The sequence below is a fragment of the Calidris pugnax genome, unplaced genomic scaffold (genome assembly GCF_001431845.1).
Source record: "Calidris pugnax isolate Ruff unplaced genomic scaffold, ASM143184v1 scaffold1, whole genome shotgun sequence".
Lineage (NCBI taxonomy): Eukaryota > Metazoa > Chordata > Aves > Charadriiformes > Scolopacidae > Calidris > Calidris pugnax.
The window spans coordinates 8,751,910-8,778,860 of record NW_015090800.1 but is presented as its reverse complement, the minus strand read 5'-3'; the positions used below and the strand labels follow the sequence as shown (position 1 = coordinate 8,778,860).

Here is a 26,951-nt window from a genome sequence, read left to right as displayed (position 1 = left end):
GTACCTTTCCCCTCACTGTCTCACATCAGGAGTTTGTGCCGGTTCATTTTGCTTGTTGCAATTTAAAGCGCACATGTACTGTTTCTGATGTGTTTGTTGCAAAGTGCCTGAAGCACTGCTGTTTTACAGTGCTTGTTTATGCCACTCATTTGGGCATAATACTGGTCACGTCTTGCTCCCCCTGTTTCTGGCTCATAAGCTTTTCAACAGACTGCTCTGCTTCTTTCAGGGGTTGGGCAGCATATTGATATTGGCTTTCCTACAGACATTCCTTGAGAGTCAACCTGTATCTTTGTTGCTTTGAGGAGCTGTCTTGGATGTAGGGTCATGGGGAGTGAAGGGCACATATCAGCTATTTGGAGTAATTAATTTTCATACGTGCATATGCAAATAATATCACCCAGTTCTGCATGCAGGAGGTACATAGACAATACTTTATTCTAAGATTCACTTATTAAGAGAGAAACACTAATTTCATAACGCGTGACATATAATGTTTTTCTGGATAATGACTCCCACCGTACCCATGTGCAGAACATGGAAACAAATATGTGAGCAAGAATTTGCATTTAAATCCTTGGGTGCCCAAGGACCTTCCCTGATTAACCTCTTAAAAGGAGAAGTATTCTGATTGGAAAAAAAAATAAAAAAATCTCCTGAGAACAAGAAAGAATAGGTTTGACAAAGGAATAACATTTTGGTAATTAGCGCTATTGTGGGATAAGAAATGAGGAAAGAGAAGAGAGGGAAGTGCTGGTGACAATTCCTGCACTTTTTTCTATTGCAGGCAGCCTTTACAGACTTTCTGCAAAGAAGCTCAAGAGATTTATCCAAGCATGTTAAAGTTGTGGTAAGTATAAGAACTTGTGTCATAGTATTGTGGAAAGAGGGGGGGGAATGGAGAGAGAGAGGTGAGAAGAGTTTAATGGCTCTGTTACTTTTCAGTTTTGAGCATGACATTTGCAACACATTCCAAGGAAAGTCTTGGGAAAGTTGTTACAAAGCAGCAACACTTCTCTTGTCTGTGGCACCATTCAGCAATTTCTCTGTGCTCTGTCACTTTGGCTTTGTAGTGTGATGGTACAGACCTGACTCCAAAGATCCAGGAGCTGAAGTTCCAGTGTATAGTGTTTTTAAACATACCCAGGTAAGCTCAAGACAGATGCTTGAAGTGATATATATGTATAAAAAAAAAAGATACCTACAAGTTTTCCTAGATTGGGTGGATGGGCAGGAAAAGTATTGCCACTGTGCTGCCTTCTTGAGGGCATTTATAATACTGTTAATTAGCAATATGGAATGGGCTCATAGTTCAGGATGCAGCTAAGCCATCCTTTTAGAAGTTGAAGATCCTGATACAGAGATAGTAGAAATATGTGTGGAAAAAAAGGGGGTGGGGAAGCAGAAGCGTGGAGAAGAAAGGATCAATATGTTTCCAGTAAAGGAACACAAAACCATTGAAAGAAGCGTTGTGTTTTACCATTTTAGAATATGTCCAAATTGAAATATGGCTGTATTCTTAAAAGTTGTCTATCTCCTACTCTCCAAAACAGTACTCACCAAACTTTTTTTTGACTGTGTGGCCCTATCAGTAACAAAATTTTTGAGCACCACCCAAATGAATGTACGTTATAAATGTACTACTATACTAATATATTACACACATTACAAAACATACACAAAAATAGAAATTAAGAAAGGATGTGATTAAACATGAAACAAATATTATTTTAATGAGTCTTTTTCCTTATTTATTAAAAGTACAAACAATATTTTATTTACACACCCTAATTGTCTTGTCAGTTATGGATTTTTATTGAACACTCTCTGTGGTGCACATGCTGCACTTTAGAGACTACTGCTTTAGACAGTCTAGCACTCTGCTCCACAAGCAGTACCAAGCACTTGATCTTTTGGGTCCTGCACTGCCCTCACTGCAAGCTTCTACTTGGTGTCACCTCTCCAAAGTTCCCCCGTTTATCACTTAGGTCACTTGTACATCCATTCTGTAATGGCAGGAAAGATAGATGCCAGAGCTGCGTCTGTTCCTGCTTCTAATTTCTCCCTGCCTCCTCAAGCTATGAAATGTTTTACATCCCTTATGCTGTTAGAGCTTCTGAGCCAGCAGGGGGAGAGGAAACAGAGCTCCAAGGCTGAAGTTGCTGCTGCAGCCCCATGCCTGCCTAGCAGAGGAACTAAGCAGCTTTCTGGCTCAACAGATCACCTGCAGAAAGCAAAGCAAGTAGGGAGAACAAAGTGCTGCTGCTGTTATCTGTTTCCTGGTGTTTCCCCATTTTCCTTGTACAGGGGAACCTGCTAAAAATTATGATGGATACATTTATGTATGATGAACCAGCTTTGAAGGGAGAGGCAGATTTCCCTTATGTCCAGTCCTTCCCAGCATAACTTTTAATTTTCCCTGAATTTGAATCCTGGAATGGATATCTAGCTACTTCTGGAGGACAGCAGTACAGGCTACTAGTCAGGCTACTAGTCAGTACCCATCAGGGAAAACTGCTTTCTCAGAGTTTGCCTTCCAAACCTCTTCCTGTAGGTATTGTGCTGGCACGATGCCCTGGGGAAACCCTGGAGATCACAGAGACTTTGAGCCTCAGCGCCATGATGATGGCTACATTGAAGTCATTGGTTTCACCATGGCCTCACTGGTGAGTACTTTGCAGGTGCTACCAGACTTGGTGAATTTTGCGGGCAGTGTTAGAGAGTGCAAACGTGTCCTTACTAAAGATCCGCTGTGATTCCACATATTCAGTCAGTCAAAGCCCAAACGTCCTCTAGTAGGTTTTTAAATGAGGGCAAATGGCAGTTTTCAAATAAAAGAATTGTAATTTAATAATAAAAATGTACTTTTTGCAAAATATGGCTATTTTGCAAGATTATTACAGTAAAAAACAGCATGCATGTGTGTTTTTATTGTGGGAATGTTCTATTGTCAAATAACTACTGCCATTTTTTGTTAGTTTTTATATATGTCAATCTATGGCATGAAAGTTTATTTTTTTTGTGGAAATGGCTACTAGAAACAAATATGAAATATTATATCGAATTATGTGACCATACAGTTTGCATATCACCATTAAAAATGTTGTGAAAATTTATTAATAGCTGTGGAAAATTCAGTGATGTTTCTGGCACAAATGTTATTTCTCTTTTTGTTCTGCCGGGGACAACAATTTTAATTTGGCAGTGTACTTTCTGTCAAGGCTGTCCTTAAAGTGATCTAAAGCCAAGTTTACTATAAAAGCAGTCTCACTGTAAATACCCTATTGTCCTACTGTTACAGTGGTTAAACGCAGTGACGGTCTCTTCAGAGGATGATTAAATGCAGGCAGAGAGTTGATAGTTATCCCTGTGCAGCTTGAACTTAGTGTGGCCAACAGAAAGCACACATCAGGGGTTTCTGGCAGGTTTGTTTAGGTCATGCTTAAATCCATACTCCTAAGCCTTTGTTGCTGCTATGTCTTGTGTGGACTAGGTTAAAGCTAACATGGGTAAGCTCGTTTTCACTAAACTCACATATTTATTTGTTGTGTGGCCTGCCCTCTGGGTATCTCACATTCAGTGAATACTCATGATAATGGTGTTTGCTTCCTCAAAGAGAAATTCAGACAAATCTAATCTTCAAAGTAAGCAAAAGTAGAAGTTTGCCTTGATCAGCAATCATTTATTTAGAAGTGTGGGTTAAGGATTCTGTTTAGTCTCTTTTTTTTTTTTTTTTTTTTTTTTTTTTTTTTTTTTTTGATGGGCCTAGTGGATTAGGGAAATAACATACAAATAAGCAGAATTCTATTTATTAGCCTAGCAGATCTTGTGGAATGAACACTTATTACTTCACCTCTCAAGATTTTAGGGTATATTTCTGAAAATGCTGTCAAAAATCTATTTGCCATGTACCAACTGGCAATTTTCAGCTGGAATCTTTTTTGGGTTTGCCATTAATGTGTGTCTAGCCACTCACAGTAGCTAGAGTGATCTCAAAGCTGCCAAAAATTTCAGTTGGGACTGAATTTTAGTAGTAGGGCCCTTGGAACTGCTATTTCTCTTTAAAGGAAGCCTAGTTCAGAATCGAGGATCTACGAGTCCACATTGGTTGTGATGCTGAGGAACAGCTGTAACCTTAGGCTGTGTTGGTGTAATCTGAACTTGCTCTATATGTCTCCCACATGGGCTTGGTCATACCCAAGAAGGTCTGAGAGACCAAGGAAGAGAAATACTTTATAAGAAGTGTTGTTATGAATATTATTGACCATTTGAGCCATAATACTAAGCACAGAGATGGATTAAGGTCTTGACTTCTATTTAGGCTGCTTTCTGTTAGTGCATTAATATAGAATTCTTTTTCTGCATCTGATGGATAAGAGTTAATAGGCACATTACAAATTTAAAAAAATACATTTATGCCCAAACATGTCTGCTTAGAACTTGAAGGATCTGCTTCCTGCCCTCTGTATTTCACTTCTTTGAAACGAATTCTAAAACATGATATTTAATTGTTTTTAATAAGGTTCTTCTGCTTGCGCTTTTCAGCCTGTATAGTTGCCTGGAGGTTGAGTTGCCATATAAACTTTCATAATAAGTATTTTAGATTTATCTAATTCACATTAAGGACTGTATTCTGTTCAGGAAGGGGAAATAATTTTTGTCTCACAGATGTACCGAATTAGGGTTGTTGTTTTAAAGACCAAATAATTAATAGCATTCCTGCTAGTGTAAAAACAAACCAACCAAAACAAATGGAAAACTTTGTGCGTAATCATTTGTGCATGCACTTGTGTATATATATTTGTATGTGTGTGTAATATGCTTGACATATAGTGAGGTGATGAGATGTGCAATACGTATGGTTGGGTATCTGCTTGTTGCCCACCACTTTTCCTTGTGAAATTTTAAGTTCTGCTTTGCAATTTTGGAATGAAAATACATTTACTGTGACTTGTTACAATGTCTTACACATGGAAAGCTATGTAATGGATGCTGTCAGCAAAACTGTATTTCAGATTTAACTGCTGTGACTATCTGTTCTGAGGTGTGGGGTTTTTTTTTTTATCTTTCCTGTTTGTTTTGGTTTTGTTTTTTTGGTTTTGTTTTTTTTCCAGGCTGCTCTCCAGGTGGGTGGCCATGGAGAGAGGTTGCATCAGTGCCGTGAGGTGACACTCTTAACATACAAGTCTATTCCCATGCAAGTGGATGGTGAACCATGTCGATTGGCTCCCTCGCTCATTCGAATCTCCTTAAGGAACCAAGCCAACATGGTGCAGAAGAGCAAGAGGAGAACATCCATGCCTTTGCTGAATGAGTGAGTTGGATATGTGCATGTCCTAATGGCAGGAGGCCCATTCGGGGCAGCATATTCAGTCATGGATTTTGCATGTATTGGACTTGCAGCACACTTACAAAAAAAAAAAAAAACAACCCCACAATTTTCACACTTTCTGAACTTCCTTTCCACCATATTGTAAATACTTAACTGACTTTCTTTTAATCTTTTTTCTTATGAGTTGCCCTCTGTTTTGCTTTTAGAAAGATGTGGTATTTTTCAGTTGTTTAGAGAGGTTTGTGCAGGCTCAGCAGTGTGCCTCTTGGCTTCTGACAGTTCTGCATATGTGTGCCTTTTGCCTGTGAAATTATTTTGATTCATTTTCTCAACTTTATTGATCTGCTTTTTAAGTTCCCTTGGAAATCCTGTAACAAATGGCCATAATCAAGAATTACTCAGGACATCTTGTAGTCTCCGTTGTGGGAGTATGCTGCCTGGGACTGTTTAAGGAGTAGGGCCTGGAGGTCAGCAAGGGCTGTTTGCACTTTGTAGGGAATGCTGCTCCAGTGTAAAAACACAAATGAGAAATGAGTAGTCCAAACAGAAATAGAATAAACGTAAGATAACTGGGAATCAGGAACAGGCAAAGAAGGAAAGACAAGGCTAACATTCCTTTTCATAATTAAACCTTTATTGTAAACACTGCAGCAATATTTTAACACCAAAAAAAGATAATAGAATTTTGACGTGTGAAAATGCTCACCCAATAAAGTAATTTAGATTATTTTGAAAAGCTGGGTTTTGTATTTCTCATATAGAAGGCCTTCACTGCTGCTAAAGTGAGTGACATAGTAAGTGCCTTTGCTGTTTTTCATCAAGTATTCTTAAAGTGAGGCAAACCAGTCTGTTGCTTCTACAAAGATACTGAGCTAAAAGCCTAAAGTTATCACGGATCCACATTTCATTCAAACATCCATGTGGTGAGGATTTCGTGTTTCTGGGGATGTGAGTGGGAGATTTTGCTGTTGCAGCTGTAATGGTGAGGCATGGTTTATGAAGAGATGTAATATTTTTTGGTAGACTAACTCACATAAGTGGAAAAAACAGTCAAGGTCTCAGGCACACCTTTTCTCATCAGGTATCTCTGGTAGACTAACTCACATAAGTGGAAAAAACTCAAGGTCTCAGGCACACCTTTTCTCATGAGGTATCTTAAAGGTTGTCTGTCTTTCAGCTGTGTCTTCTAGTGGAAGATAATGCTTCACTTAAAACTTTGACTCTGGCCCTTTAGAGCTTCTTGTCATCTGCTGGCTGTCAATCTGTTCATGTAATCAAAGCCTCCCTGGTTACATCTTCCTGTTCAATTTAGAACTCTGTTCTTTTACTGAGACTAATGCTTTCAGCTTCAGTAGAAGCCCATATCTGTTATGTGCAATTTCTATTTGCCTGGAAAATACATAAGGTATACTCATCTCTTTTGAGCAGTGAAGAAGAGCAGACTCTTTCCTGTAGGCAGCGATGCCTGATTTCATCCAACCACAACTCAATCGTTTGTGAAAGCTAGAATTGAGCAGAGAGCAATCCAGGGATGTCTTTTTCTACACCGAGGGAGGCTAACACAAATGTAAAATTAAAATTCCTGGTATTTAGATCTGATAATTAGCATGATTAGGCTTGGATTTTGGGATCTGAGTCTAAAATGGGGTAGAGAAATACAGATTCATAATATATGCCAGTCTTCAAGAAAAACTTGTTTGTAGTTTAGCTTGATTTCAATGTGCTATGGTAGACTACATTGCTCTCAGTCCTTTGATTTGGCTGAGATATTTGCAGACCTGTGTCTTGGGAGAACAAAAATGATCTGTCAGGGACTCTAGTTTCAGCCTTGTGTATCAGAAATGACGTGTATATATTTATATCTACATTTATACCTCTACATCAGTGTGTGTATGTACTTTGCTCTCAAGTGTTGAAGGGGAATGAGGGAGAGGAGTTGAATCTCCTGGCGTGATAAGAAGTTAATGTTATGTTAAAGGTTAAACTCTAGGAAGCATTCAGTATTGTAAGAAATTCATTCAATATGATGCTGATTTGCAATATTTCACAAGAGAGAAAATTTTCAATTAAATAAGTTTACCTACATTTCTGAACTTGATATCTGAAATGTGTCCTCCTATTCTATTGAAATCTTCCAGAAAGCCTTATTTTTCATTGAACATGCAAAATTGTTCTCTTACAACTGTCATCTGAATGATAGATGTGTGAGATAAGTAAGTGGGTTTGGAGCTATCCCACTGATTGTTAGACAGCTGTTCTTCAGCTCCTTGCCAGGAAAGCAATTAAAAAATTATCTTGCATCCCAGTAATACAGAGTTGCTATTATTGTCATCTTTGCTGATGCAGTAAGAAAGCTCTTTGGAGTTTTAGCTAGTCCAGTGTCATAAGTAGAAAAAGATTTAATTTTAAGTCTTACACTGTGTTTCTGTTTTCTTACTCTTTTCTCCTTTGTTCTGGAGGTTTTAAGGAGAGGGGCTTTAGAGAGGAGAGTGAGTTTGTCGTTTGCCTCATGGATGCACTTGAGCTTCTAGGGAATAATAGTACTTTAAGTTGAAGAGCTCATATGTAATGTAGCTGAGTGAGAAGAACAGAGATTTCATGCTTCTCACTTGGGAGCAGGAGGGCTTTAGAAACGTGATTCTCTTCTGACTGTAAGAGTTGCCCATCTTCCTGATTGCAACTATTCTCCTTCAAAACCTGTAGACACTCTGAGAGGACGCTTATATAAGAAAATAAAGGATCTGACCTTGTTTGACCTGTTGTTTTTTTCCCCTCCATTTTTGTACTCTTGTTCTTCCAGCACCTTCTAATTGTATCAGAAACTGACCCTTGTGGTTCTACACAGACTTTCAATGCTGAAATTCCTATATGCTTAGAGTCCTTGTTTTATTTGTTATTGAATAATTTGCCTTTTTCAAGGTGTGGGGGAAAATTCAGCAATGCTTTTGACAGTGTAAAAGTTCCTAGTCTTTTCTAATCTTAAAAAAACCCCAAATAATGCAAAAACAAAACAAAAAGAGCCCCAAAAGGCTGGCCACGGAATCAAATGAAGGAATAAAAAGACAGTGTTTCTGTGGAGGTACGTGAACTGAAGAAGCGTCCCTTCCCTGTTGATAGCAGCAGCATGAAAAGCTTCATCCAAGCTGCTAGAAAACCAATAAATATAATGTACTACATTTTTTCATAGCTGCGCAAATTGCTGACAATTAATATTTTATTCAGTTATTTCATGTTTTGTGAATTTCCTACAAATTTCTCAGTATATTAATTGTCCTGAACTATTCATGGACTAGTTGCTGTAACTAGTGATCTTTCTCCTTACTGTTCATCAAGCAATCATTGTAAAAATATTTCCTTTTGGGAAATTAGGCTGGTTTGATGTGATGTACAGATTATGTGAATACTCTTGAGTAGGTGAGGATGACCTATTTATGGTTTGTACTCTTCTGATAACTTTAAAATCTTGATTTGAAGCATAGTGGAGGAAAGTCCTTACCTGGTGAATACAGTTACAGTGCTTATAATTTGTTTCTAATGGAGGCTGTCCAAATGTAAAAGACAGTCATAATCTCTTCTTCATCCTACGATGCATTGCTCTACAATGGAGATAAGTAACAATCCAATTAAGTGTTTCAAGCCAGAAGCAACTTCTTCTTATGCTGCAAAGAATATACAGGATAAGGTGATCCTGTTCACCCTTAGTTATGCAGAGAAACACGGCAGATAGGTAGTGGGATTTTGAGGGGAAAAAAGGTGGATTTCTTTTCTTCTTATATGTCTTTTCTGTTCGTACTAGCAAAAGAAAATTTTTCCTGCAGCCAGATCATCAGACTCAGTTTTTCTATAAAGCAGTGAATTATGTTCTTATTCTCCTTCCCTTAAAAAACTTGCTAGCTAAGTTCTCATTCCTGTTCTCTGCTATTGATCATAGTGACATGTGAAAGAGACAACATATAGCTTGGTTTCCTGTGATAAAGCCAAGAGTATGGTTCTTGTGAGCTATAAGCAAAATGTCTATGGAATAAAAAGAGAAGCTGCGGTTCTATTTTCCAGGAGTCATTTTCTGATTAGAAACTACAGTTTAGTATGCTGCTCAGTAAGTTTCACTTAATGATCACTTTCTGAACCTCAAACTGATGGTATTTTGTTTTCACTGGCTTTTAGTTTGGGTTGAGGAAGAATGTCCTGCATGATGAAAGGGAAAGAAGGGGAAAGAGCTTATAGATGAAACATATTCCATACCCTTTAGAGAAACAAAGGGGCCATCTGAGTATAAACACTAAGAGAGTCAGTTCTGGGAGACGCTATATATAAAATGCATGTTTCCCTAAGGTACATGAAAGAAGACTGGAGACAGCAATTTGTCATTGTGGATACAAAATCTCCAGTAAGGGTATTTTTTTTCTTAAACGTTAACTGAAGTTGGCCAACCTTTGGAGACAATTCCATCCATTCAGATCTTGGCTTTGATGTTTGCATTTCTCGACCTGCTTCCAAAGTCTGCTGCCTTGAAATTTTTCAGTGCCTGTGGAAAAAATCTTGGGGTTCCTCGTCTTCCTTGTATAGCCGTGTGCCTAGCTTGTCATTGGTCCTCTTTGCTCATGTCTTTAGAAAGCTCTCGTGTGCCACGTAGCAGTGATTTTTCTCCATTTGCATGTCTTCTGTTGCTCTTGGCTTGGAGCTCTGCATGTGTCTTCATTCAATTTTATGTGACACATTCCTTTTGTTTCTGTTTAAATGTTGTATGTCTTTCTTTCTTCTCTTCCACTTTCCTCTCTTTCTCTCTCTCTTTCTCTCTCTTCCCTGCCTTTTTCCTTGTCTGTGCACACTGTGTGCTGCCTTTCTCCTGGCCACTCATTTCCTGCTGCCTTATAGTATCCATAAAGTGCAGTCTGCTGACCTGAGGAGAGTCTCAGCTCCCCCTGATTCCTTCACTGTGTGAGTATCTGGATTTTTTTTTTTCTACTTTCAAAGTCCCATAGTCTTTTGGTGTTACCCTGTGTCATTCAACCAGGAGATGGGGCAGTGAAATCCAGTGACATATGGGAAGCAGGAGCTCAAGTGGCAACATGGCAGACATAGGGCAATGGCCTCACCAGCAAAGGCACAGTTCCACAGTACCCAAGTAAGGTGAACAGGGCATATCTGGTGACGGTGACCAGGTTCAGTCAAGAGTCCAGGTCACTATAACAACAGGCAGGTCTGAAGTTAAGTGCCAGAGACCATCCCTGGAAGCTCTTGAGATGAGAATTTTCAATCCTTTGGTTTTGCTCAAAAACATACTGTGGACAAACCTAGCTATAAGCCATATCTCCAGATAGAGCTGATCTCACAGCCATACCTCCAGAGAGAGCTTATTAAAATAGGAAACTAGTCCCTTAGAGGAGTGGTGTGACATTGGCTGCAGCTGCATTGAAGATGGAGGCTCCTCCTATGCTTCCCCCTGGCAATATCTTCATTGTCAGCAACTCCACTGTACTAACTTGCTAGATAATAGCTAAATTATTCAAGAGTCTTAAGTCTTTTTTAAAATGTGATGAATTGGCACTTAAAACCAGGTACCATTGTATGTTGGTATCTTCTAATTCATCCTGCTTGTGGAAACATCCCATATTATGAAAACCTCTGTGTGTCCACAATTAAAACAAACAAGCCCAACCAACCCCCCTATCCCCCAACCAAAAAACCAAAATGCATGTTGACATAATGTGTTTACTCAGGCACTGTTATTTGTCTTCAGACTTGCTTTTTAGTATTCAGTCAAAAAAGATATGTTTTGCTTTGTGTTGACATCCCTTTTGTTTTCTTGCTTTGCTTATGATGGGCATATTTTCAAACACATTGGGACTGTCAAAGAAACAAATTTGAAATATATGTTGGAAAACAACAAATTTCAGAGTTATAAATCCAGGTATTCAGAGCAGAAACTTGATTCCAAGAATGATTCATATTACATCATAGAAAAAGTCAATGGTATATGCTAATAGAAAACTCACCAACATTTCTTCGTTCTAAAGACTGAGCATGTGCAATAGATGGCATATAAAATGTTCAGCAAACCAAGAGTTACTTGGGAAATCTGATTGAATAATTTTAAAAGCAAATTTCATCTTTGTAGAAAAGGGCCTAAGGGTCCTGGTGGACGCTCAGCCGACCAGGAGCCAGCAGCATGCATTTGTGGTAAAGGCGGCCAATGGTATCCTGGGCTGCATTAGGAGTGTTGCCAGTGGGCCAAGGCAGGTGATCTTGACTCTCTACGAAGCACTGGTGAGCCACCAAATGGAGTGCTGTGTGCAGTTCTGGGCTTCCCACTGCAAGACAGATACAGAGCTACTGGAGAGAGTCCAGTGAAAGGTGATGAAGATCATTATGGAGCATTCCTCCCATGATGAAAGGCTGGGAGAGCTCGCTCTGTTTAGCCTGGGGAAGAGAAGGCTTAGATGTGGTTTCATCAGTGTCTATAGGTATCTCAAGGAAGGGTCTAAAGAAGACTGAGCCAGGCTCTTTTCAGTGGTGCCCAGTGACAGGACAAGTGGCAATAGGCACAAACTGAAATATAGGAGTTCTCTGTGAACATCAGGAAAAATGTTTTTACTGTAAGGATGACTGAGCATTGGCACAGGTCGCCGCGAGAGGTTATGGAGTCTTCATCCTTGGAGATGCCCAAAAACTCCCTGGACATGGTGCTGGGCAGCCTGCTCCAGGTGGCCCGTGCTTGAGCAGGAGGTTGGACCAGATGACCTCCAGAGGACTCTTCCAACCTCTACCATCCTGTGTTTCTGTGAAGCTTCAGAAAACTGCAGGTTCCTCATTGTAAATCTTACCTTGTTTGCAAAATAATAATTCAGTGTGCCTTATTCCTGGATTGTATTTGCTATACTCTGCTGAGGAACAGAAAGTAATACAAGATGCAATATCTAAGCAAGCCTCTAGAAAAAAAGGTTGAGATAAGCCTTATTGCTTACACAGAAAGATAACTAAGCTGTAGGTCTGGGAGAATGAGTATTGCTTCCAAATAGAGGGATATCCCTTGGAAAATGACCTCCAAGTTTTGATACTTCATTTAAATGTCTCATTTGATATCAGCTGTCAGGATAAGGCAGGGAGACAGAGGCTCCTGAGTCCCAAACTAATTTGTAAGTCAAAGATGTTCTGTATCTTAAAATCTGTAAAAATAGATTAAACATGCTGCTGCACTGTGGCTGCCAATTAATGTGTCTGGCAAATTAAAATAAGAACCCATGAGGTATTAGGGAAATTTGATTTGGATTGTGATGGCTTTGAGAATCTAATGTTCCTTTTTTGTGTGTGTGTGTGAACAACATAGAAAGAGCTTCATTTCCTGTTAGTACTCAACAGCGGGGCAGATTCTGCTGAGACCTGGTGATGAATACAGCCTGTCTTAGATAAATTTGAGGTTTTCTGCAACAGGGGAATTTGCAGGCAGCCAAAATTATTAGGCACAGATGGTCTTTGTTGCAGAAACAGTAGAACTGTAGTGTGATCAATTTCAAATGTTTATACAGGGTGCATAAGTAAATAAAGTGTTGTATTTTTAATTGAGGCTCTTTTAAAAGGAAGGTTAAGACTTGTGTTTTCCAGCTGGATGTTCAGTTGAGATGAGAAGGACGCAAGAGTACCTTTGCGTTGAGTGGTTGATGCAAAGAAATTCTGAAAAAAATATTACCATTTGAAAAATAAAACATAATTGACTTACATAGCTCTTACCATCCTTTTACAAATGAAATGAGCACGGTGGATATGCTGTGATTATTATTTTTTTAATTACAAAATCTGCATAAGTGAAAATTCAAGTATCACCTTTTATTAGTTTATACTCTTTTATAAAGAGTAATGATTGCAGGAAGGTATGCATATAAAACCTGTGTGAATAGCAGAGGGGCAATAGGAAATAATTTTTGCTTTTAGAGATCCAAATGCCAAACAGAATTGGCTTTTTGGGTTGAATTGAATATGGGTGTTTTCTATAGGAGGATAATCTAATAAAGAATAGGACACAAGGCATAAGGGAGAAAGTATTAGTGAGCTATTCTCCAAATGCATAGTTAATGATGAAAATGCCTATATGTATCTTTTTCCTCTACTCCATTACATGAATTATAGGGAATTGAGTCTCATCTTTATCAGCTTTTCCAGTTTAGCATGTGGGCTTCTGTTTAGTGGGATCATTGCTATTGGAAGTGTCAAGGGCAAGAAGGGAAATCAAGACCAGGATTCTACCTGGCACACGTTTAAGTATTTGTGTGGGTCTGGCCTTTCTACAGCAAAACACTCAAGCACTTGCTGAAGCAAGTGTGAGGTAAGAAAGTGCAGAAGAGGTTAGTACAGTTGGGTTAACCTGGTTTATCTGGGATAAAACTCATCAAATGGAAGGAAAAAAAACCTATGTGGTGGAGCTTATAATTTTAGGGGTACTTTTTAGGTGAAGAGCTTAGCAAGAGCTTTGCCTTCATATAGCAGAGGACTCTTTTGAAGCACTGAAATTCTCCCATCAGAAGTGGCTGGATGATTCTGCTCTGTTGTGGCAGTTCTTATGTTTTAAGTAGATAGATGCTGTGAAAAACACAGTTATTTTTAATGCATCATTTACAACCTCTGCCAATGAGATCTCAAAAGTAAGGTTAATTTCTTTTTCTCCTCTGGTTCCTGCTTTCCTTTTTGCAATTGTTCTAAACACTGGAACACTTAATTAATTTTGCATGTTTATTTCTTCTCTAGGAGATAGGTAATTCATTAATCTGTCACTACAAACATGCCCCAGAGGAGTATGGTATGGTGTTGTTTTTTTCTAAAGTTTATTTTTTTGCAAGGGGAGGTACAGAAGATTTCCTTTTCCTTTTCTGTTTACTGAATCATATTAAGATCTGTATGTGCATAAGCTGCTGTAGAATTGCTGGACTATTTCTTATTATTGTTATTTCCTTTCTCTATGCAGACACAAAGCATAAGAAATCATTCACGTGGTTCATAAATAATTGATATACTGGGATTAGGGCATGTATAATGTAAAAGTCTGTCTTCTCAGTTGAATCAACCTGGTGGCACGGCACAAGTGCTGTCAGGTTGCTGTGCAGGAGTGCCAAGGGCAGGACCCAAGCTCACTCTGCCTGTCTTCTTTCCTGGGTGACTGAAGCACATTTCTTAGGAAATGTGGCTCTGCTCCAAGTGAGTTGGCTGGCATCTCTTTGCCAGTTGCTGGATGATTAATAGGGGTAAGAGGAGGAAGTTAGAGCTTCATCAAAAGCTGAGTGTGTTTTCTTGGTGAATGGAAGTAGATCAGGTTCTGCTCATAGTCTCAGAATAGACACGTGTGGCTTTGAACAAGTGGTGGAATGAAAGGGATTTTAAAAAAATAAGCCGCCCTCATTCTTTCCTATCAATGCTTTGTGTTTGTAGGTTTCGGGCTCAGTAATTTGGGGGTTTTTTTGGCAGGGGGAAGGTGGTGATGGTGACACTTTTAGCATCCCAAGAATGTTATAGTTCGGGCATATGAGGAAACAAATGCATACCTTTTCTTTGGTAAGCAACTTCCAGCAGTGGGGTGGGTAGTGTTAAAAATGACTTCACCTTATGAACAGTTTATCTAGCATGATGTTGACTTTCTAAGACCTATCCCTGTAAAAAGAACAGTTCTGATTCTGATTTGTAACCTGGTGTACCATGGGATCGGTATCTTCTCACAGAAGGATAGACTTAAAATCCATAAAAAGTAAATTAACTATTTATGTTAGTGAATGTCTACAGGTTTTAAGAATTTCCAGAAAGCGTGTCCTATTTCTTATAATAGGAATTATTCCATATCTAAGTCATTTTCTGTATTCTTGTGGAAAAGTCAAATGCTTGTTGCTGTAAAAAATAATACAATTTCTTTGTACTGGTCAGCCATTTTTGCAGCTAAAAAAAGGAAAGAAAATAATCCTCTGTTATTGCAATGACATATCTTTTTGATGTGAGCAGAATAATTTTGAGAGGACCTCATAACATATCTGTATAACCGTTCATAGTTTCCTCCAACTAAACAATGTGCATAGTTTTTCTGCAAGGCTCATTCGGATTGTTATTTCATAATGCCCCAAATGTGCACTTCTGGTCCATGCTAATCAAAAGTGTACCAGCTAAAATTCAATATTGTAAAGTAGCCTATCTATGCTCCTATCTATGCTATTTAGGTTTGTGTTTAAATGAAACCATTATAGCTAATCAACATGAATGAACAGAATGTTTCAGTTGACCTAAATCTGTATTTATGTTCCCGTGGGGCATATGACCCTTTAGGATGTAATTCTGTAGATTGGTGTGTTTGGGGAATGAGATTCTTAATTAGATTCTTTAGGAGGTAATGGAATTCATTCATCTGTACTTTAAATTACTTTTCATTGACTATTTAATACAGCATTTTGAAGAATAATAGGAGTAAGAAATTTAAATATTTTAGGTTGAATTGCAGTGCAGTAATCCCCCCAAATTTATTTATAAATTGTCTACTGCTGTATCTGGAAAGCTCTTTTCCTCTCCTTGCAGTTAAGCAAGTTGTTTTATACACTGTTTAGAAACATCCATTTCTATTAATACTGTACTATTGCTTGCTTTGTGACATTCACCATCCTATTATTAGCTTTTATATAGACATGCTTATGTGCTTAAGCTTTGTGGTTCTGAATACACTGAGTTTGAACAAGATAAACTGTGCAATTCATATAATAACGTGGATTATTAGTGGTATATGTGAAGACTAAAGAAGTATTGATAGTGGTACTGTTTTCCTCAGCTGCATTAGAGCTCTGTATGGAGCTCATGAGTTCTGTGAGTGAAGGAGTTAATTAGTTGCATGATGAGGGTAATACTTCCCGGTGTCTATTGCCAATCTGATAGCACAAAGGATGAATATGCACAAAGTGAATTCTTGGGCCAAAGCTATATTGAATAGGTAGTAAAATTTAGTGAGACATTAATGTAATGTCAGCCAACAATGGTATTCTGACAAAGCAGACTATTTGCAAATCATGAGCAAAACAGTTCGATTTCTGTCACTGAATAAATGTTCCTTTTTGTGTATATGTGTATATATACATAGGTGTATGTATACACATCCATATGTGAGTTATGAATATATTACCCGTGACTCAACTTATCTAAGTATATAAAATCTCCACCTTGTAGAAACGACCTCTTAGTATTTATATTTCTGATACTAGTTTATTTTCTATAGAATGCTGCTGTTTCCAAGGTTACATTTTTATGGCTAAGATAGGTAAACTTTTCAAATGGGCAAAATGGCAAGTCCTGTTTCTCTCCAGTTGTTATGTTTTAGCACATGCAGCTTGCTTATGGAGTAGTTCTATGCCTTTATAAAAGGGAGTGAAAAGGAGGAGAAACAGGAGAACAGGAAATGCTGACGCTTGCCAGCTGATTACCCTCCCACACTTGACCTGGAAAGAAATTATTTCTTCTCAGGTAATACATTGCATTTAAGATGGTGTGCTTGTTTTTTCCATAGCAGCAAATTCAGAGATATACAGTGCACTGATGTGCCAAAAAAATTATACTTTTTACAAAAGCATGGAAAGTATCCTTTTAAATATTTCCTATTTAAAAGGTGCTTTTAGAGATTCTTGGAACAACAAAAATATTTTAGATTTGCTGTTGATTTTAGGTCATTTTTTCCTCCTCCAGTTCCAAACAAATAAAAAGGGCTTGCTCGCTTCTCCTTTTCAGATGAAAGGAGTAATTTGATTCAAGATGATGATGCTGGAGGTGCTTGAAGCTGGTGGCAACCTATTGTATTTGTAAAGAGAAGGTGCACGTTTTCCTTTTTTATGTGGCATTAGGTAGTGAGTCATCATAGCTATAGAAGTCAGTGTTGTCTTTCTCTCCCCTTGACATCCAAACACTATCCTGTCCTCACAGGGAGGTTGCAGGGAGACAGACAGTAATTACCTAAGGATTGACAGATGTTGGCATGAGGCTTAACATCCCTCCCCTTTTTGCAGGTCTTCTTGAGCACTGAATATAGGGTACATGACCATCCTTTTACTTTGACATAAAGGCTTCAAACATACACTTTGAGAAGCTGCTTTGTTTCCCTGTCTTCCTTTCTTCTGCCCCTTTCATGAGGTACCCAGATTACCCATTACAATGATGCATTTGAAATGAGGCCAGTTGTGTGGGAGGACATAAGACTACCACTAATTCATTGATAATCATTGCCAAGAAAGTTCATGTTTGAACTAGTGCTTAGACACTGAGAAACAAAAAAGCACCACCATAACTGCTTTTACATAACTTTTCCAGTATATTTATGCCAAACGAGTTCTTACCAGCAAATCACTATAAAAGGAGGACAGTTCTGCTGATTTTTTTTTTTTTTTTTATCTTCCCAGAGAACCAAAATCAGAGTGTTTTTTTAGACAACGTATCCTTCCATGGAAGCTTCTGAATATTTTTTTGTTGTTTTTTTTTTTTTTTTTTATCTTCCCAGAGAACCAAAAAGTTGGGGCTGGGGGGAGGGAGGAAGCAACACAAAAGATCGCTGTACTGTTATTAAAAACCTAACTTTTACCCTAATAGAGGTGGCCTTGGGGAAGAATGAGTAGATGGCCTTGGGAATAAGGGATTGAATTTGGGGCTGAAGAGTACTGCTGAATTCTTATCTCTGTCAACAATCAAGTGTGTAAACTTGGCTACATCACTCCTTCCTTTTTTTCCCCTTCCTGTTCCTTAACTAAACCAGGAACCACAGAAAAAAATATGATTTCTGAAAACTCAAACGTGATAGTTACATATAAGTACTGAACAGAAATATTAAAACAGCAGCTTTTAAAATCACTTCTGATTCAATGATGATTCTTCTGGGTGAGATAAAAAATTATTAAGTAAGTTATGGGTTTTTCAGTGACCCCAGGCTTGCTTGAGTTGAAACAACTCAATATCTGGAAATGGAAACAATTGCATGACAGAGACAAGCACCCATGAAAGCTTGGGAGAGGATTATCTGCCCTGTCCCCAGTATTCCCACAATAGAGCATAGGTTGTCTCCAGGTCCTTGTATCATGCACACTCCTGTCCTGACATGCACCTAAGGAACAGGAGGAAGGCTGATATGTAGAAGGAGAAGTAGTGAAATTGTGAGTGAGAAGTATTAGAGATCTTGCTGCTGTAGTACAAAAATACAGAAACAAATTAATCTCTTAACAGTGAAGAACACCAGTGGGTAGCTGGAGAAGCCAGGCTGATGGGATGCAGTGGATGTTTGAAAGAAAATTATCACTCAGATATTTTCTGTGAAAGATCTAAAAGGACAAATCAAGGAAATAAAAGGACTTGGTGATCTTCTATTGGGAATTAAGATTACAGTTCATGTCGAAGCTGCAAGGTTCTTATGCTAACCTGTTTTCCCTCTAATATGGAGAGCAGCACTGGACACTGCAGCACATGGTCACAGAAGGGAAGGGAGGGTCTGAGCATCATATGTAGAGGAGACCTGTAGCAAGGAAGAAATGGTGTGGTTCTGGTTTGGTGGGCAAATATTCCCTGTGCTGGACTGGGTAATTCTTGCATAGGAGTATCAGCTTTTGGTCAAGTGGTTATTTTGAACTGATGATTGGAAACCATATTTTTAATAGAGTTCCAGCTTGGGTTGCTCAAAGATTTCATCATACAAGTAAAGATTTCATTCTGGTTTCAGGAGAAACAACAGTTTGAGACAGGTGTGGGGTTTTTTTGGGTTGGGTTTACACTTGGCTTAATTTAGTACAGAGTAAGGATGGCTGTCTTTGTAGCATGGTCAAGTGTTAGAACAGTGTCCTGGTTTGAGTGACACAGAACTAATTTATGTTCTAATGCTTAGGATACTGCACTTTTAGAAGACTCTAGCATCTGAATTTGTGAAAAGATTTACTTCATAGCCAGCTATGAGATGTGTCTCAGTGTTTTCAAGTCTAGCCAGGCACAGTGATGAGGAAGAGTGAGACCCGGGCGCTTGACACAAGCTGGCCAACAGTATTATTTCATATCATGAATTTCACATTCAATATAAACTAGACAGTTTGCTATGAAGTTCTCTCTCTCCCTTAATGGCTGTGATCCAGAGAACTTCTTGTCCCAGTGCTGGACCCCTGAGCACTTCCCTTCCTTCTGAAACCATAGCGCTCACAGTGTCCAACATTTGCTGTCCCCCGTTGGGAGTGCACAGCTTCCTGCTGGTAGAATTGGCTGAGTATAATAATTGTATATTTTATATTGTCATTGGGATCAATATTTGTTCTTTAGTATTATTGAAGCACCCCTGAGCACTTCCCTTCCTTCTGAAACCATAGCGCTCACAGTGTCCAACATTTGCTGTCCCCCGTTGGGAGTGCACAGCTTCCTGCTGGTAGAATTGGCTGAGTATAATAATTGTATATTTTATATTGTCATTGGGATCAATATTTGTTCTTTAGTATTATTGAAGCTAATTATTTAGTCTTACTCTATTAAATCTGTTTATATTTCAACCTTCATGTTTTTCTTTTTCTCCAATTCTCCTTCCTGGGTTGGGAGGAGTCATTGCGTGATAGAAAAATTGTCTGAACGACAATAAATTACTGTGCATTTCTCAAACCATAACAAGCAATTGCTGGATTCTGTCTCCCTACCACTTTTCCTGCCAGCTAAGCTCAAAGAAGTAGAGGTAATTTACAAGCAGTCCCTTCCCCACACCTGCCACCAATCCACAGGTTGTGAACCGATCAGCTGGAAGACTGAGCTACCTTCATCACCATGCACAGTGGCAGAACATTATGGGAAAAGCAATGTAGCTTCTCCTGTATTGTATCAGTGCATAAAAGACTTCACTTTTCAGAGCCGTCAGTCTGTCATTTTCATGAACCCTACTACATGCAGGGAATTATTTCTTTTCTCCCCTCAGACAAAGACTATGCATTTAAATTCCTATGTTTTCTGACTTAAACATTTTCTTATCTTTTCTTGACTAAAAATCTTCTATAATTTTTGGTTTTGAATTGCATTTTATAGAATTTGGAAGAGAATGTAGTTCTTCAAACTATGTTCATTTCTCAGCCAGCAAGGTGACATTTAAGCTTGTCTTAAAAAGAAAAGAAAGGAAGAAAAAAGTGTCAGACTCAGTGCAATTATATTCTTGTTCCTTCTATACACATTTCCTCTCCATTTGCATACACTCATCTTCTCTGGGTTGCTGAGCCAGCTATAGAGCCTGCAGGTGGAGAGTACTATTCTGTAGGATGATGTAAGGGTACCTGAGTTACACAGCTGCCCCCTGAAGCTGTGCTGGAAATTATCAGCCCATAATTATCTTAAATGTGGGCAGTTTGGTGATATCTTGGGGCACTTTGATGCAATAGTCCCTCTCAGTCAGCACAGGAAAAACATTGGGCAGCCTGTATGTTCCTGAGCATGTCAGTCTTGCTGCCACTGTTAAGCATTTATAATTTCTTCGAAGCTATTCTTCATGCATCTTAGGTTTGTTTTCATCATTAATATAGAAACTCCCATTCAGAATATGAATTTCTTCAGTGCAACTCCTTCTAGCATGTTGTCTTAAACTCCAATTTTGGAGGCACCCTCAATTCTTCATCCTTTATCCCTTTATAGGCAGAGTCCTTGTGGCAAAAGTGTTTTTCTTTTTTAACTGGAACTTGATTTTTAATATTTATTTTCATCTGTCCAGATGTGATAGAACTGTTTAAACCATCAGAGAGAAAGCATGTGCTAATTTAAGGCTGAAATAATTGTTAATCCCAAAGGTTCTACCTGGAGATGGCCATAAACCATGTGTTTTGTCAGGTCTGCAGCATTTTCAGGTCCGAAAAAAGTGCTCACTTAAAAAAAGAAAGAAAAACCTTGCATTTTTGAAATGTGGCTTGCCCTGATTGGAGTTTAAATTAGCAATGTAAATGCTGTGGGTTAAACATCTTAAAACTGAGATAAACAAAAAACCACTTGTAAATTTATGGCAGTGCATGCTATTTCAACTTTTAAAAGACAGGGTGTATATTTGGTGGTCATACCACTGGCAGAGTTCTGTTACTAGCTAGATTAAAACAGAGAAAATAGAAGGTCTTCCAGTGGAAGACAGAGGATAAAGAATATACTGCTAACTGAGCTAGGGGCTGTTTCTTATGGGACAGATGTTTGATATATGCATTATAATACACAGGTTATCTGTCTTTCTTTAAAAGTGGAAAATGCAAATATAGCCAAGTTAATTTACATAGCATTCATCTAAACTTACAAACTCAAGCAATAGGTTACAATAAGGTGGAAGCCAGCATGAAATCAAAACAAAGGTTTTCAGGACAACTTTCTATCAATATATGGACACTTTAAATTTATAGATAGGGACTCACTGAGTGTTTCAAAATTATACAGACAGTTGAGGCATCTAAATCTGACTGAAATCTGTAGAAATGATGTTCCTGGTGCAGCTACTTGCTTTTGAAAGTCGTCCTGGATTCTGTGTATTGGACTCACCACTGCGGAAAGTCATTTCTTAGCCATATTTGTTGACTGTTTCCCAGAACAGAAATGCTGAATGGGGATCCTCTAGGGATATGAGAGGGGATGTTCTCACGGGCAGAGGAATGGTCGTCCTGAGAAAATTCCCAAGAAAGCATCTGTATCCTGAAACGCAGGTTGGCAGACTTACTGGCTGTGGTAGGGCCTTAGGATTGTACAAAAAGGCAAAACTGCAGAGGTGAGGGGTAGATATATAGAGATTAGAGAACTCGGAAAAAAACCTCTGTAATTCCAGACCACACATCCAGCAGATGGACTTCTTGATCCTGTTTGTCATTTATGGTCTAATATCTATGTTGTTGTGGGGTGGGTAGTCATAATTCTAAATGCTTGTGAGGAGTTGCCCCGGTTTTGAAGAGGCTTGCTATTTTCTTCTTTCAGAGAAGACTAAAACTGCTTCATAATCTATTTTTGTTTTGCTCTTCCATAGAACATTTAATCTAATGAGCTTTCTTCTCTTGCAGTCCTCATTCCATCCCAGATCGTCTGCGGATCAGAGTGAACAGGATTAATTTGCAAGAATATGAGGGGCTACACTACGACAAGGAAAAACTTCGGGAAGCTTGTAAGTTGGAAGAAGCCAGGTTGTAACTACTTTTGGTAGAGCATTCTGTATCAATCTTAAATTAACAAAACGCACACAAATAATAACAAAAAAAACCCCAAACACAGGGTCAAGCATAAATTTTTGTATGAATCAAGTGGCATGTATATTCATTTATCTGCATATATGCACATACGTATTCTCTCTATGTAAATATTCTCTCTATAAAAAGCATATGTAAAGAATTCACCTGTTTTCTTACTTAACTGTCTTCTGCAAGTTGGTTTTATTTACTGTAAAATAAGTGTTTTTAACGCCTGTTTTATTTTAATTCAAGTCTTTCTGCTGGTTCTGCTGGATTTCTACTAGTGTGTGAAACTACTCAAGATTTTATGATTAGCATAGAATTTGAAACTGAGTGGGGGGACCATGATTTATTTTGTACTTAGAATGCCTGACCTTCAACATGGTTCTTGCACAGGTGCATTTATCTTGGGAAACAAATCTGGCTTCCCAAGTCCCTTATTCTTTAATAGTCTTCAGTTTTCCACACAAGAGAATAATCACTGTTTTGTTTCCTCTTATAATGGTTTAATTGCCACATTCAGGGGTAAGTCAAAAGCAGTCAGACGGTTGCTTTGGCAACATTGATGATGCTGATCCATACTTAAAAATGGAGTTCCTTTCCTTGGTGACACACAGAGTCATTAATCAATGAGGGACATGGCTGCTTGTGATAACAATTTAATAGTCTTGTTCATGCATCTGGCTCATTATTCATATTAAATTACAAGCATGACTGTTTGTTGTGCAACAGAGCTTCAGCTCCCTCTGTAATACAGAGCTCTCTGGTAATTACAGGATGACAATCCTTTTAATTGGTTTGCTTATCTTACTATTGGAAGATAGTTAAACTGTTTCACTTTCACTCCTCTGATCTCATCCCTCTTTATTCTCCCAGTTCATCAGCTCTCCTTCCAACAAAGGAACTGAAATGGTTTAAATTTTACTCTAGGTCCTGACAGCGCTTTCTGAAGTTTCTCTTAGTGTATTTTGGTCATAATTAAAGCAATCAAAGCCTTCATCACTGGACTAAGAGTTTTAACAGTATAAGGATTATGGCTCACTGGAGAGGAATTTTCTTCAAGTTTAAATTGAGAGTTTGACCTTGAATGGAGTAGGCTATATCGAACCCGTGTCTGTCCAACCCTGTTAGAAACAATCTGATTCAATTGATGTTTCATGCTGCGGTTTCCCATCTGAGGAGAACTATCCTTATCTATCCTCACTATGGATGTAAACTTTGTGTATGCATTTAGTATATATTATGTAGTCCTTAAAAGCCATTTACATGTTCTGACACAAAATATACATCTTTTCACGCTGTTGTCACTGCAATTGTAAATGAGGATTTATGTTATTTGTCACCTGCAAAAAACCCGTAGTGATAACATTATAAAAAACATCATAGAATGATCTAGAACCTCTGACATCTGTTTTGATGTTACACATGCATATGATCACTTGCTGGATGTGTGTTGAAGAGGTTTTCATTCAAAGAGTAGATGTTTGTACATGGAGAGTTAAAATGGTTGCTTTCAGACACTGGCAGGCCATTTGCAGTCAGAGCCTTTTTTTCTCTCAAATTGCTGCAAGGCCAGCTTGATAATATACCACAGCTGGACTGGAGTATTCTCCACAGACGTTTTTCATGAAGTTATTTTTCCTGTCTGTCCTTTGGCTGTCTCGGTAATACTTGTGCATTACTAACATGAAAATATGAGAAAGTAAATAATATCCCCATCAACCTAAACTAAATCAGAGAAGATACCTCACCTTACCTGTTTTAGTTATTAGGAATGTCCTGTGTAAGAACGTATAATTTAAAACATACACTGATGGTCATCAGCCTTCTTCTCTGGACATAGAGCCTAAGTGTCTCCAATCAGAATTGATCAACCTTTAGTTTTCAGGAGGCTGATCTTGATTTGAGGGCTTCTGGGGATACTAATTATGACTGAAGGAAATTATGTACAGGAAGAGAAGTGCTCTCTAAACAGTCAGAAACCAGTGTTTGAAATATTCTAGGCAGCTCCTTGAATTCCTTGAAACAAAAAAATGTGAAATCCTTGTGGCTCACTGAGCACAGACCTAACATGCCAGTCTTCCTGTGACTTACTGCAAGACGTTTGCATCTCTTCTGGAAATTGAGGCACAGCCAGTCATCAAGCTGCATGGTTACACTAGAGGACTTAAGTTTTTATGAGGAAGGAAACTGGAAAATCACATATGTCTTCCTGTTAAGAAAAACAGCCATTTTAATTGCATTTCTGACATAGCTAATTGGATACTTTTAAAATGGTTTTGTGGTGCCAAGTTGATGGATGGCTGCCTGTCTGGCTCTATCATATGCTAAATTCTTATGTGAAATAGGCAGGCTGACTACATCCTCATCAGCAAACTGTTTCATTGGAGCATTGCCAATAAAAGTTACTTGGCTAAAGTGGGAGGAGAGGGGTGCTGAGGGAGGAGAAGCAACTTTCTATCCTTTACCAAAGAAAGTGATTATGGAGGGAGGCAAGTGGAAGTAAATAGATATCCATGGCAGGTGAATAACTGAAATTTTGTCAGTTGGAACTAAAAATTTAAATGCAAATGTGTGTACTAGCAAAATACAAGGACACTCCTATTGGGCCCCATTTCTACAGTGGTGGTTTTACAAGGCCTGTTACAGTCAGAGGGTTTAGCTTCCTTCAGCATGACTGTAGCTCTCAAGTGCACGTGTGTCTCACTAGATGCTTGCAAGAGATTGAGTTTATATATCTGTCTAGGCTTTGGCAGAGTACCTGTAACTGAATTTCAGAATATTATACTTACTATCCATTCCCTGCCCACAAGGATTAAAAGCACTTCTACCTTCCTAAATCATTTGCAAACCAAACCAGAATCTCACAGCAATCTGAAGAGGAAAAGGAAGCCAGTTAATAACTACTCATGCTCTTATCCCTGAAGGAAAAATAGCAAAGAAGCTGTTACGGGTTTTTTTGCCTGTTATGTGTCGCCACAATAGAGTTTTGAAAGCTCTGGCATCAGTGTAATGATCTGGATCACTTTAACTCACAGTAAATACATTTCACTCCCCTTGTTTGCTTGAAATACTGATTTGATTCTATCAACTGCTTCACCTAAAATTGTACTTCCCAACATATAACAACTCATCATGCAAACTGTTCCATGAAGATTAATCTTCAGTCTGCTGGAGGTAGACACCTCATTTTAAGTACCTTGTGAGCAATTAAAGAATGTCATTTTGTCCTCTGAAGGGCATGACTGTTCTTAGCCTATTCTCCTACTGTTGCTATCTACTTTTCTTGTCACTGCAGCTGGCATTTAACCAAGATGTTCTTTCTGAATTGCCCCTTTCTTCTTTCCCCGTGCTCCTCCTTTTCTTCTTTATTCTTTCTTCTGTAAACATTTCAGTATTGTCTGTGGGATGATTGATGATGGTACAGAGGATGCTTATTGATTCTTCAGTGAGGAGGGGTGAATGCTTCCATGGGCTCCTTTAAGAAAGAGATATATGTTGGCATTTTAGTTGTGTTGTAATGTTCTTTGCTGCAAATGTAGTTGTCTAACGCTTCCCTATATATGCCCCAATCACTTGTCACCCAAGTCACCAGCTTCACCACCTGCTGCCCAATATGATAGTTGTACATTATATGGCCATAACCAAGAGTATCGTATTAAAGAAGTGAGTTAGAATGATGTGTCTAAATGGACAGAACTTAATTCTGTCTCTCTTGCCTGCCTATCTTCTGTGAACTCTGACTCCCTGTCATTGCAAGCAAGTGTGATCCAAAGCATCATTGTGGGAGAAAAATGGAGTTTTTTATGAAATAGCAAAATCTTTCTGTTTATGACAGCCTACTTTCCCCTTTCCAATGCTACTAAGAAATTATAATGTAGGTATATGCAGAAATTAATTATATTATAAACAAAAAACTAAACAAACCCCAAAAAAACAGCCAACCATAAATTTGTGATCAAGTAGTCTTCAACCCTTCTTAGTTCTTCCTGTAACATTATTGTAGATTTGCACCATGAAGACAGAGCTGTGAAATAACTTGCCAACAGTAGTCACTGCACAGGTTCTTTATTGGTTGTTTCTTTTAAATAGGATATGACAGTTCTTAGTGCCCTTAATTTGTTGTTTTATATGTTCTAGCCATGGAGAACCAACCTTAGTTTGCCCGATACCACTAAGATTAAGGAGGAATAATACATGACTGCAGTGGTGATAGTGTCAGAAATAACTCAGCTCTGTAACAGCTCCAGGTCTCCCACGCTGTATTTTACATAGAGGCGCTGTTCTTTATCTCCTCTTGAATACAATGTCAAACTAAACTAAAAAACAATTTTTGGAGAAAATTTCATTCCCTGTGTGTAACAATTGAACAATCTGCAACATAACAGTCCTTTTTTCTGCAGCCTCCTTACTTTCTGTGTGTGGCAGTGTGGAGT

The 26,951-nt window shown here is 38.5% G+C and overlaps 1 protein-coding gene across 5 annotated transcripts in view; it reads left to right on the top strand.

Annotated features, from left to right (window-relative positions):
- Positions 1 to 26,951, top strand: part of DGKI (diacylglycerol kinase, iota) — a 228,070-nt gene that overhangs the window by 127,437 nt on the left and 73,682 nt on the right. For all 5 annotated transcript variants that reach the window (XM_014937443.1, XM_014937447.1, XM_014937446.1 and 2 more), the window contains 5 exons: positions 788 to 850; positions 1,074 to 1,147; positions 2,555 to 2,666; positions 5,115 to 5,314; positions 22,351 to 22,451. In XM_014937443.1, coding sequence (XP_014792929.1) covers positions 788 to 850; positions 1,074 to 1,147; positions 2,555 to 2,666; positions 5,115 to 5,314; positions 22,351 to 22,451 — 550 coding nt within the window. The remainder of the gene's footprint in view (positions 1 to 787; positions 851 to 1,073; positions 1,148 to 2,554; positions 2,667 to 5,114; positions 5,315 to 22,350; positions 22,452 to 26,951) is intronic.